The following is a 13,104-nucleotide window of genomic DNA, read 5'->3' on the forward strand; positions in this document are numbered from 1 at the left end:
AAGCGCTGTGAAATACATTGACCGCGCCTTCTTTCCCTCCGTCTCCATGGTGACTCGCTTAATCTGTGCTCCGCTTATCAGGGCTTTATGTATCCTCGTCCGCGCGCTTCACTTGGGGTTAAAGCAACTCCGCGTTGATTGAACTAATTGTTATCAGCCTTTCTGAAACCGAATATTCCGAGTTGGACAGTTCGGGGTTACTCAACCCTGCGTATCATTTTTAACTCTGAGTTTTCTAAACCGGCTTCCTGAAACAGGGCCCAGGTGTGAAATGTATGGTTTTCAGGGTTTTTATTGGTTTTCAGCGTTATTTTGTTAGCGTTTTTATCGTTAACTCGGCTTTCCTGGGTCTTTTCACGTGTGTTATGAATAAATCTTCTTTTTTTCGGTACCGGTACTAGTTTTATTTTGTTGTATTTATCCGCGACACCTTAAAGGCCGGTCCGTGAAAATATTGTCGGGCATAAACCGGTCCGTGGCGCAAAAAAGGTTGGGGACCGCTGCTCTACATGACCAGAAATTCATTGAGTTTCACCTGCAGCTTTGCTTATATTTGTACAAATCCATCCCAGTTAGGGCTAGCTCCTGGTGATAGCTTCCTAATTACTGAATACAATAATGGTTTCCATCTGGGGATAAAAATATTCACAAGAAAACATATATTTCCTACCAATATCTTGCACATGCTGTAATAACAGCAATAATAAAAAAAAAAGTATTCTTCTTGAGCTTTAATTATGACTTTTTCTGTATTATGTTATTACAACAGTTCTTATTTCCACAGCCTAACTGAGAACCAGGATTAAATGTATTCTTCCAATGGCACCTTTCCGAAAAGGTTCATGAGATTAATCTTTATGGGTTTTGTTTTATCGAGCTTGCAGACAAACAGCACTGACACATATTCCCCAGCCTCAGCTCTCACCTTGGAGGAGGAATAATGTATGTGCATCATTATTATTGTGATGTGGCAGCAAATGACAAAATGATCTCTGTAGCGCTTCATGTAAGATGTCGATGGTTGTTGTTCTGGTTATTCCACTAACAAATAAATGCACACACACACAAAGATCTACACAGGCAGGTCGAAAGGGTATCTCATTAGCAGACTCACACCCTCACAGCTGGAGGTTGTCACATTGTGTGTGTGCTGACACTGACCACAGGGCAGGAGAAACCCTGTCACTGTTAGCAATAAACAACTCACCCATCAACCTTCTGCAACCACTGGGGCAACAAACACACAAAGCAATACTGAAAGGTATAAAAATCACGTGTTATCACTGTACGACTCCCACGTGCTTCATCAAAGCCTTAGGCAATGCTACTTTTCGTGCCTCAGCTTACTGCAAGTCAGGTAAACACATTTCAGCTACTGTATGTGTATACAACAATGACAACTGTGTCTAGAAGGCACTTTTCACTGTGGCTATAATCAATGCCCAATTTCAAAATCTATAATTTCCTCTCTCTTCCAGGTAACCATCCATTTTAAAGCGATGCCTTGCAGGGGAGAAAACTGAAATTTAAAGCATACCCAGAGAAGAAAACACCTCACATTAAATAGAGAAAGAAAGCGAAGCTTTTAAGGCACTCTGATATACTTGTCAGTGTGCATAGCAGCAATAGTTTGAACCCAACTTTCTGACAAAGTTCTTGATGTCAGGAATTGTTGTTTGGCAGTTATCAGGAAGCTATTATCGCCTTCAGTCAATTCATTATTAAAGGTTCATGCAAATCATCTGACAGTACTTTCAAAAATGTGGCGATGATAGCCTTCAGCCATCATACAGACTTGATGGCTTGGAAGAAAATATGAGACACGCCCAATGGCACGCAGCTTTTTAATGTAATGGGCCTTTGCCTCACGGCTGTTTGTAAAAAACGGCAATAACATCTTAGGAGGTGTGTTTTTGTGAGTGTTTTGGAATGTGGCGAAGCGCATATAACCATTGCCGGCTTCTCGTTAAAGTCACTGATGTGGAAAATTTATGATGCAATGGATGGATGCAGTAAGAGATACACTGAAGGCTGTCAGCGTAACAATTTTCTCATTATTAATAACTTAATAATGTCTGTTTGCATCAGCAAAAGATTAGATCACAAAATCCAAAGTCAAAAGGAAAAGTCCAAAAAGAAATGGTCAAAAGCTGAGCCAGACTAATAAAAAAAAGAAAAAACAGGCATTTGCTGCATCCCTTAAGCACAGAACATCAGCAACTCAAAATAAGATTGGTCTGTTCTTCAACAGACCAATAACTGAGTTATCAATAAAAATATGTAGCCAATTCCATGTGTCTGACCCCTCAGCTCTATAGCAGTATGAGAAACAGAGAGCAGAAGGCAGAGTTGGAGAATAGATGAGGTTAACATTTTTGTTCCTGCACTGAAAGCTGACAAATGTCACAGTTTTACTACAGAAGAGAGGGGATGATTTCTTGGGTTACATAATACTGTAAAAGAGAAAACTCTGTGGCGCCATCTCTGTCACTGAAGCCCCTGGAAATGTAGATCTCATACATGCCTGTAGGTGTTTATTTTAGGTGTACATGTGTACATCCGCTTATAAACATTTATAACCCTGTGCACTTCTCCTACAGGTTCCTTCCTTTGCTCAACATCACAGAATTCCCTTTTGGTTTCACCTGTCGTGAATCTCTACGCCTCACTCTTTTTTAAAAATGTCATTTTCCTGATCCTCTACTGCCTCTCATTCTGCATATTCTTCCACCTTCTCTGTTTCTGTCTGCCTAATCTTGCCTTCCAATGCTATCGAGCCATCTGGCTCAGGTGGTGTTGCTTTGGGCTCACATTTTGCTGCTGTCAATCCTGACCTGAAATCTAAAAATGGGCGCATTTAACATGGTCTCTCTCCCCCCAGTTGGCATACCTCAGTCCACCCCCGCACCTCCTCCCTATGCCGATCCAAGAGCCCACCAGACAGCATGGGAAAACCATAAAATTATGAATAAGGGAATTGTAGCATTATGGAATCCCCACTGAAGGCTGATGAAAATCCCACTGCTCCTGCAAAATTTACCACCAGAGGTTTAATGACAAATGTTATTCAAAATTTCATTGACCCTGAAAAGAAAATTACTGTTTCTCAGCAGGATGGGTGCTTGACAAGAAGTCCAGAACAATGGCTCACTATTTTAAGTAAATTAAACCTTTCAAGGCAACATGTTATCTCACTATGATTCTGATTAATTTCAACAAAGCTCTTCTCTCAGACCCAGAAAAACCACGTCACCTTAATATTCAGAAAGTCAACAGTGACATGAAGTGTGAGGCACATTCTCACTTTAAAGGAAACCAAAATCTTTTCTTAACCTCAAACAAAGTGTGTTTGCTCACTAATCATAAGCACCGAAGGACTCAGGCTGTGAACTCCCGAGGGAAAGTGTTGCACTTTCTGCACTCGCCATCCCTCTCAGCCGCCTCTTTTCAACTTTGATGCGGTACAGGACATTGCACTTTGCTCCTAGAATAAAATGCATCATAATTGAGCCAGCAATTATATATCTATCAAAGAGTAACAAAACAACCAGCAACATTTATAGAAGCCAGAATAGCCTAAAACATGCTACTAAAAACACTAATGCTACACCATGAAAATCATCTGTAATAACACAGAAAGAAGTCTCTAGACGTCTCTCTCACCTGGATTTCCAAACAGCTTAGCATGAATAGTGCTAAACTGGCAATCTGCTCTACATTTGAAAACACAGCCTCTGTTTTGTGGCTATCTGTCAGACATTTGAATTTCAGTGGAAGCCAGATCCTGCTGTTAAGTGCAACTTCAAGCAGAGAGACAGCAGAAGGGTCCTGGCACATGACAGTTTTAAGAGAGTCTGCAGCTATCTGCTCACATTTCCCTTTTCATTTCCTTTACCTATTTTATTCACCAGCAAGCTGTCATTTTCCATCCCACGGAGGAAGCATGGGTGAGCCATCTGGCTTGCCTCCACTGTGGATGTATTCCTGATCCTAGAATACATCATCCGATTTAAATAAACAACACCTGAGAACCAAAGGAACGGAGAGGTACGCAGACCCCTACTTCTCCCGTTTCATTAAATTGTGTTTAATAAGTCCTTTCACTTACAAACACTGTACTGTAACTGTCAACGGCACCGTCCAGGTCACGGTGGGGCCACTGCTCTGAAATCTGAAACTAAAATCTGTTTGCACCCACGACAGCTTGCTATGCGAATAAACACAATCAGTCTGCACATCAAATAATAAACAGGAATTTACATCACATGACACTTTTCCCTGCTGCTTCACTGTGGGAATTAGTGTGGGAATAGTGTGATCTTTGTCAGTCGTTATTCCCTGCATCATGACCAAAACCCTATTAACAACTCATACATCAGTTTCGGTAGTGCAATTTTTTTTCTGTGCAGAACAATTAACAACCAGAGAATCTGTGACTCACGTCTTTTAAATATGGACTAAAAATAAAGTCGAGGGACTTTAATCTGTTTTCATTCAGTGCCATAGTAAAAACCACTGATGTCAAATAACTGAGAAAAAAGGTGGGAGAATGAAGCGGTCACTACAGGGTCGGCAGACAATACCGTGAGCATAAACCACTGTTATTGCTTTTGGTATGGAACAAAAGCTTTTGTTATCCCGTGCTGTTGCATTTAACAGTTGCCATGGCAACACTGGGCCAGGAGAGGCTTAAGGAGGATCCCGAACTTGATAAAAGAGGTGTCTAAATCTGACAGTGAAACTCTGCATTCAACCATCTTTTTCCTCTGCTGTTTTCCACGACTGACTCGTATTGTGGAGCCTTTTGAAGGAGACAGAAAAGACGGGAAAGAGGAATGGAAGGAGCACAACTGAGTAAGATGTAAAGAGCCTTCCGGACGGAGCTGTGGGGAACGGAATTGGCTCCGGAGTTCAGGGAACTGTGACTGCCAGCAGAGGAAAATACCAGTAGAGTGGATATGAAAACATGTATTATTGCACTGTCTACGTCTGAAAGCAACTGCAGTCTGGGTCACCAAGCAGCCCAGGTTCAAAATGTTGGGTGTTTTTACATTCAAATTTTGCTGCAAGTCATTATTTTTGCTGTCTTTTGATTAAAAGCACACCCCAAAGAATATTCAGAGATCTGAAGTTTAATTTTCTGACTAAGGGCTGGTTGTTTTTTAATAATTACAGCCAGGTTTTCACATGTGTGTAATAAGAAGTGCTCCGATATGAGATTACAGCACAACACGGGCTCTTGCTATTTCTTGCGGGAAGAGAAACTCTTTTAAAATTGCACTGAGCACTCACTGATATTGATTCACTCTCGCTGACAGACGTAAAAAAAAAAAAATAACGAGGGCATTTTTTCAAATTGCTTGCTTTTGTTGATGGAGGAGGGGTGATGAGAGAGGTTTGTGTGGGGGACGGATACACAGAGTGAAAAGTGGCAAGCTCTTGTAAGTCCCTTTTTTGTTAATTGGGTCTGGTTCAGCAGCCTTGCTACCTGGCCAAGGCCATCTGTATCCGTAGTCTGTGTGTGTGTGTGCTGTTTTTGCATGTACTTAGGTCAGTTTAAGCATTTCTTTGACACTGACAGCTGCCTCAGAAAGCTGACTTATGATTATGTGATTAAAACTGTAGTCATACAACTGGTCAGCCTTTTAAACAGTCAGTGACTCAACCAAATAAACAGCAAATCACATATTTATGCTGGATTCATAAGGGCTAAGCTATGCTAAACTTTGTTCAGCTTGTTAATCGTGGTTAAAGACAAAGATAGATTCCAATAGGCCAGATCTGAAGTTATAACAGGTGAGGAGATGACAACAAACATTAAATCATTTAAAAAAGGGGGGTAATGAAAAAAGTCTTCCTGAACGTCTCTATTTAAACGCATATTCTCACCTTCACCCACCTGTGCCATCGCTGTAATGTGGGCGCGATTGTTTTGCTTTCCTTATGCTTATGAATATATTTTTCACATCTACTTGAGACAGTGGAAAACTGTGGTGGTAGACACTTTGTGAAGCTTGATTATTGGACAACTACTCCTGATATAACATAATGCCCTTTCAAACCTCCGGCGAAGCAGTTTGGGGATTAAGGGAGTGCTCCAGAACAATGGACTGACAGAGGAGCATGCCTCCTCCGTACTTCCTTATCCCTTTCCTTTCCATCTTTTCCTCTGTCACTCCATCTGCTCACACCTCACTCTCACTTCTATTTCACCATCTCCTCTATCCTCAATAGCTGCCCTCTTTCATGGTTTTGCTCTCTTTTCCTCCACATCCTTTTCTTCTTCCCTCAATGGAAACAGAGGACCAGAGACAGCACATCTGAAAGTGATGGAACTCTGACAGGCTGATCCCACTGTCCTCTCCCCAGGGCGCACAGCTGTGCCCGGGCTCTGTGACGCCTACCTAACCAAACACACATTCACACAGAAATGGTAGGAATACACCCACCTACACACATGCATGCATACATTTATAAAGCTACCGAGGGACCACACATGCGCACACCTCCACAGTCCAACAGCACGTGTGTTTGTGTGTGTGTGGTTTTATATATAAGTCATCACATTTCTATGCTGCACCTAGAATATACAGCAAAAGCAAGGAATGCCAAGGAGGTGAAGTGATGAAGAACCTCATGTTTTTTGGCCCAATACCAATATCAATATTCAGGTTCAGTAGATTTTTCTTGGGTTTTCTGTGTGTGCGCCACTGAAAAACCTTTTGGAACAAACATAATATAATACTTCAGCAAAACTGAATATAATTCAACATTCAGTCTTAGCTATATTTTTGATATGCAAGTCATTTTGGCATTGGCTGTTTTGTGATTAATCTAATAATTATTAATAAAATGCTAGTAGGCAGTAAATTATCTCTGTTAGAATGAACTCCAGTGTCACGTCTTTTCAGTATTTTTCTATTCATACCATCCAAAAGCCAAATTCTGACCCTAAACATTCAGTTTAGGGTCTAATTATGTGTGACAGAAACAGCAAATCTTCCCATAGGTGCAGAGCAGGGAAAGGACAATCATTGGCTTTTTGTTTAGATATGACTAAGTGACTAATTCATAATCCAAAAATGAACCAGCTCACCTCTATTTACAGAAGCATTATACAGTATTTACTTGTATTTCCTCTAAATTTTCACCACATACTTTCTCCCAAACCCACGAAGCATAACCTTCACCTCTTTAAGGATTTTATCTGTGCCAAGTCCATTAGTGTAATCTGAAAAACAAAAGCAGCACTTTGTTTGCTCTCTGTTAGTCTCCACACACACACACACACACACACACACACACACACACACACACACACGCACACGCACACGCGCTTCACATCTTCCATCAGCACATTCACCAGTGCTCTGCTGTTATCTGGGGGATGTGATGTGCAATTTCTCTTTGAAGGCACTGTCACAGAACGGCTTATTTCACCAGTCCTCCAGACGCGGGGCTCTCTGTCTCTGGCAGGGTTTTTCCATCCAAGACAAAGAACAGAGCTGCCCGAGCTTTGCTGCCTGGCCGACTGGCTCTCTCATTAGAAACAAGACAACAGAGGCGAGACAAAAGGGGGATGTTTGCAGCCCAGTGCAAAGTGGAAGGATGGTAGAAATTGAGCTGAAGTCATCATTACTTTTTCTATATCACAACGAAAGCTTCAGCTACAGCCCTAAAAGCTTTCATTTCAAAAAGATATAGCAACAAGTGAATGAACTCTTACTGCCACTTGTGGTTGCGTTGTGAGAATGAAATACACAGCGAGGAGCAGAGACAGAATATACTGACAGTGGGGAAATTTGATCAACAGCAGCGGCTTGTTTGTGACAAAATTTTGTGTTTCGGTGATACCGATACCTTCTCAGCTGTCTCCACTTGTCAGCATGTTGGACTGTCAGAAGCTTTGACAGGAGCAGCTCTCCTTAGGTTTTTTCTGACAGAAACACCATGGATCCTTACACAATCATCAGGAAGTGTAAACACAGAGTACATCTTGCAGTTAAGGCAGTTTATTTTTGGATGGTATAACCCCATACTGTGGTGCTTCTTCAGTTCAGCGTGAACATTTCTTATGTAATGTTATGTTTACTTTTCTGAGGAGATTTATATGGAGAAGCCACTGCTGTGGGCAAAATGCACAGATATCCTTAGCACCCCTGCTTTAATTCATAAACTGCAAAACATCTGAATTTTAACTGCGAACCACACCAGTTCCTTAAGTAACCTGTACAAAGTCTGTGCCTAAAAAATCTGATTAAAAAGGGTATTTTCATCATTTTCTTTCTTTCTTTTTTTAATTTTATTGAGTTTAGTTTTAGTTTTTTTAGGATTCTGAAAGGGACATACTTCTATATAAGTCCTCTGGGGTCTTTTTTATCTCACAGCAAATCTTTCTTCCTTATTTCCTGCATAAGAAAATCCTTCTATGTGTAGTTTAAGCAGCTAAACTAACTACACGATAACTCAACACAGCGCTTCAAACCAGATGTCCAATTACGAGCGTGTGCGTGCACATGTGCACGCCCGCCGTGCGCGCATACACCCAGCAGCTTCCTTGTGCTGGAAATGTTTGCCACTGAATTCCTTTTAATACTGTGTGTGCTTATGTTATGTAAACCTCATTATCTCTATCACTACATCGAATTCTTATCATTAAGCCTCTCTGAGATCATAGAGCACTTGGAGGAACATCAAAGTGCTACACTAACATGCTGACAAATATTCAGCGCACACACCAGACATGCTACACTTAAACACACACCCACATACACCCAGATAAGTAAAAACAATCAGGGGGGAAAAAGCCCCTAAACACCACACTGAATCTGGGGTTGATTCACGACTCCTGTCATAATCAGTATAAGTCGGGGGACCTTGAGTCAAAAGATGTTTGATTGTATCCTTGAGCTTCACCCGTCACAGCAGCTGCCTCATGAAAAATAAATTCTGTTCTGGCCACCAAGTTCACCAGTCCACCCCCTCTTCACTCACTCTCCTCGCTCCTCTCCCTCTGCTCTCACCCTCGACATCTTTTGCTTAGAAGAGAGACTGGTTGCCATGGCTACAATCATTAACACATCTGGCATATTTATCTGGCGTTCGCATGCTCACGCAGAGAAACGCACAGCCAACGAACACACACTTGCACACGTGCTCGCAGAACGACTAAACAGCATACATATGTAAAAAGCATTAATATGCATTCTTCTTTTGGTGTGCAGTTTTCAGCTGCATGGCTGCAGTCTGGAGCTTGTGTGAGAGAGATAATGGACTGAGTCTTGTTGGGGAAAATATGTCAACAGAGAACTTAAGGCCTCGCTCATAATCCTATTGGTGAATTTAACCAAACGCGCTTTATCTTAATCCGTTGTGAAATGGAGTTGGAGATGGAGACTCTTCCTTATATTTGCATATTCCAAACTGATATTTACGATTTTGCTTAAAATCACAATTTCTCCGTGTGAAGAAGAAGAGTGTAGCCCATCATGTATTTGTGAGGCTCATTTGAATAACTGATATTCTTGAACTTATTCAGCTGAGACACAGTTTCTATGTAATATAAATGATGTATTCTGTATGTATCTGGTGATATTAAAAGCAAAACCCTCATTTGCAACATTACTGATGATAGTGATCCTCTTGCCCTCCAGAAAATGTCATGGGAGGGTGTTTGACAATATAATCACTAATGTTTCCTTAGACCTTGTGGCACACTACTGAGACACAACATTTAACTATTTGCCTAATATTTTGTATCTTCTCTTTTTGCCACCAAAGCAGCTTTGATGTGCTAGGACATCAACATGTTCGAACATGTAGTGTCTGACCCCCAGACACAGGAAGCAGGTACTTTGGGTCCTGGTGGGGCCTCCATAGACATGGCCTGTTCCAGCACATCCGGTTGATGTTTAATTGGATTGGAATCTGAAGTTTGAAGGCCAGGTCAAAGCCTTGGGCTCCTGTTGTGTTTCTCCAGCCGATCCTCAACAGTTTTTGCAGTGTGGTGGGGCAGAGTCTCCTGTTGAGGCAGGCCACTGCCGTCAGGGAATGCCATTGCCATTGGCAGGGGGATGGGGAGTCGGGTGGTCTTGTGATACTGTCAAATTAACATCTGCATGAATGCTAGGCCTCATCTTTCCCAGCAGAATGTAACGTTTTGCTTCCATAAGAACGAATAGAATTATCATTTTAGCCCTCGTGAAGATGTATTACCATATGTAATTCAAATTTGTAACCATTAAACCATACACGATTTTATAGATAAATGCCATTTCTCTACATTCAACACTACTGTATTTACTGAAGTCTGCAATTTGAAAATTGTGTCTCTCGCTATTCATGAGTAGCCAGACTGACAGCTTTACCACTGAGGGTGGTACATATTACAGCAGCTATAAATTATTTAATGAGAAGCACAGAATACATTTCTTCTCAACAACAGGCACGCTCACTGTGTAAAACGTATAGCTAAAATCTGCTGTAGCTCTTCTCTGTTACATCCCTGATCTTGGGGGCTACCTCAGATCTTGTATTAGCTCTGAAGCAGCTCAAACAATCTGGAAAACAATTTGTGTGTTTGGTGCCCCGAAGTGTGTATTCTGCACTGATCACTTGCTTTCAGTGCCAGAACATATTCATCATAGGCTACTAACATTAACACACCAGCATGGGAAGCAAAGAAGAGAGAAGTGTTTTAATAATGGTTCCACCACCAACAGACACACTGAAGATATTTAACTGCCAACCACAAGCGGAAAATCAAAGATAAGTATACACATGTGCGCAAACAAACTTACCGACATTTCATAAGTCACGACCTGTTTCTGTGGTGAACACCTTCAATCAAAAACCATAATAGCTACTTCAGCGGATCATAACAGGATGACTACGTAGATGTCTCTCAGATAAACACACATTCACACGGTAACACAAAGACACGCACATACACAGCTGTGAAGGAGTTTGGCTTTACGACAGATGCCTGTGCAATCCGTGCATTATACTGCCCCCACCCTAACCCCTGAGGACATCCCCTTTCTTCCATAACACACATTCTCTCTGCACTTTACATACAACTGTTCCCTCAGCCACAGCAAAACAACCAGACAGACCAGTTGCAACGTCAGGGTTATAACCAATGACTGACAGGCGCATTTCAGTTGGCTTTGGAAGCATTCCAGGTAAGGCTAAACAAACATTTCTCTCTCGTGACAGAGTCGTAGACAGTAGAAAAATAAATAAATCTGTGAGCACTTCATGGGAGAATTAACATAATATTCAGTCTTAAACATCTGAAAAAATCTGCTCTAGAAAAAAGATCGTTTTCAACAACGTGGTTAGACACACCTTTACTTTCCGTTTGCAATTGGTTCATGAACCTCACCCATAATCTCACCTCATCCAGCCACCTTTTACTTCCACATGAAAAAATTAGCTAAGCCTAAAGCAAATGATCCAGTGACAAGCCAGGCACACCAAGACAAAGAAACCGCTTCCTCTCTCATACCTTTTTGCCTTTCTTCTTGCGATGGGCTCCTTTCCCGCCGCCTGCTTTCTCCTTAGCTTCCTCACTCATATTCAGAGATCTCCCACTGTTCTTCCCCTCTCTTCACTTTTTTTAATCCAGCATGTAGGAGCTCATGGAGTAGAGTGGCAGCAGCTGCTGTCTTCACTGCTTAAAAGCTGCCACAGAAATGTCCATTTAGAAGCAGTGAAAGAAGGACTGTTCCATGCAAAGTGGGAGTGTGCGTGAAGCGAGGAGAGACTGGGAGGACTGTGCTGATGCTCACTCCCTCCTCCTCCCCCCCCTCTTCTTCTTCTCTCCTCTTCCTCTCCACGTTCACAAACACTCGCACACACTTGCAAGCACGTTCACTGAGGTCCACTCCCACTTGCTGCCTTCTCTGTGCGCAATTGGCGACTCTCTCCAACGCGCTCTGAGGCAGGGTGTGGAGGCAGGAGGAAAGTGGAGAAATAGAGATGGAGAAGGAAGATGAAGAGGTGGAGGATGTTGATATATGTGATGCAAGAAGAAAGAAAAGATAGATAGAGAAGTAGACTGAAGGAGTGTATTCCTGACTTGGTGTTGTGCTGCCTACCTGAGCGTGGAGTCTAGAGGCACACTTTCAGAAAGAGGCAAAGACACACAAAAATGCTATATGGGAAGAGAGACAGAAAAAGAAAAGACAAAAAAAAACAGTGATTAAGGCGTAAAGTAGGAGAAAGACGAGAGTAAAAAAAGTGTGAGAAAGAGAGAGAGAGCAATAGGTTGAAAAGGGGGTGTGATCCACTTCACTCTGCCGGCTGGATGATCTCTGCTGTCGCTCCCTGCCCAGACGTTGTAATATGAAATGAGACTCTCCTCGAACAGGCCAGCAGAGAGACGGGGAGAGAGAGAGAGAGGGAGAAAGAAATAGGGTGGAAGAGAGAGAGGATCATTAACACGATGCATCAGGTCCTTCCAGAAAAGGAAGTCTCCCACTAGCCTTTGCCAACAGGATCAGCTTACTGGAAACTGGAACAGAACAGAACTGTACCAAGCCCTGACTGTCTGACAGACTGACTGGTTGAGTTAAGGTGTGCGCATAAAAATGTGTGCACGAGACAGGAAAAACAAGTATACAGATATGCACGCAAGCTTGACATAATCCAAAAAATATTCAACCAGTAACCACTGAAATAGCCGTGTAACGATTCGGCATAGACAGACTTCAAAAAGACATGAAGACCACGCCTTTTTCGGCTTCAACAAGCTACAGCGCTCCACCAATGAAGCATCCAGCTAATGAGGCAGGGGGAGAGAAAGTGAATCACAGAAAAGGGGAGAAAATGGGAACAAAAAACCCTGGGTGTCACAGAATGAGAGATCAGAAGGAGGGGTGGGGTGAGTGGAGGGTGAGACGCAGAGAGGAGAGAGAAACTGACAGTGGGAAATGAGGAAGGTAGGGAGGGTGAAAAAACAATGTGATATCAGAGGAACAGTGAAACCAGGGAGGCATAGAAAGAATGAAAGAACAAATGAAAAAGCAAATGAGCAGCCGACAGAGGCACAGAGAGGCAGGGATTGCTACGATTGCCCCCTAAACAACAGGTTCTTTATTC

General features: G+C 42.2%; 1 protein-coding gene across 1 annotated transcript in view; it reads right to left on the minus strand.

Moving 5' to 3' along the window:
* The window catches only part of LOC146560928 (ankyrin-3-like), a 121,323-nt gene extending 108,851 nt beyond the window's left edge, over nt 1-12,472 (minus strand). The window contains exons 1-2 of the mRNA XM_085296529.1: nt 12,102-12,472; nt 11,510-11,939 (exon numbers count right to left, since the gene is read on the minus strand). Coding sequence (XP_085152655.1) covers nt 11,510-11,578 — 69 coding nt within the window. The 5' untranslated portion in view covers nt 11,579-11,939; nt 12,102-12,472. The remainder of the gene's footprint in view (nt 1-11,509; nt 11,940-12,101) is intronic.
* Nucleotides 12,473-13,104: the final 632 nt, after the last annotated feature.

This window comes from Mchenga conophoros, linkage group LG13 (assembly GCF_057382185.1).
Source record: "Mchenga conophoros isolate Kocher_MC1m ecotype Shallow Benthic linkage group LG13, M_conophoros_male_GT1.1, whole genome shotgun sequence".
Taxonomy (NCBI): Eukaryota; Metazoa; Chordata; class Actinopteri; order Cichliformes; family Cichlidae; genus Mchenga; species Mchenga conophoros.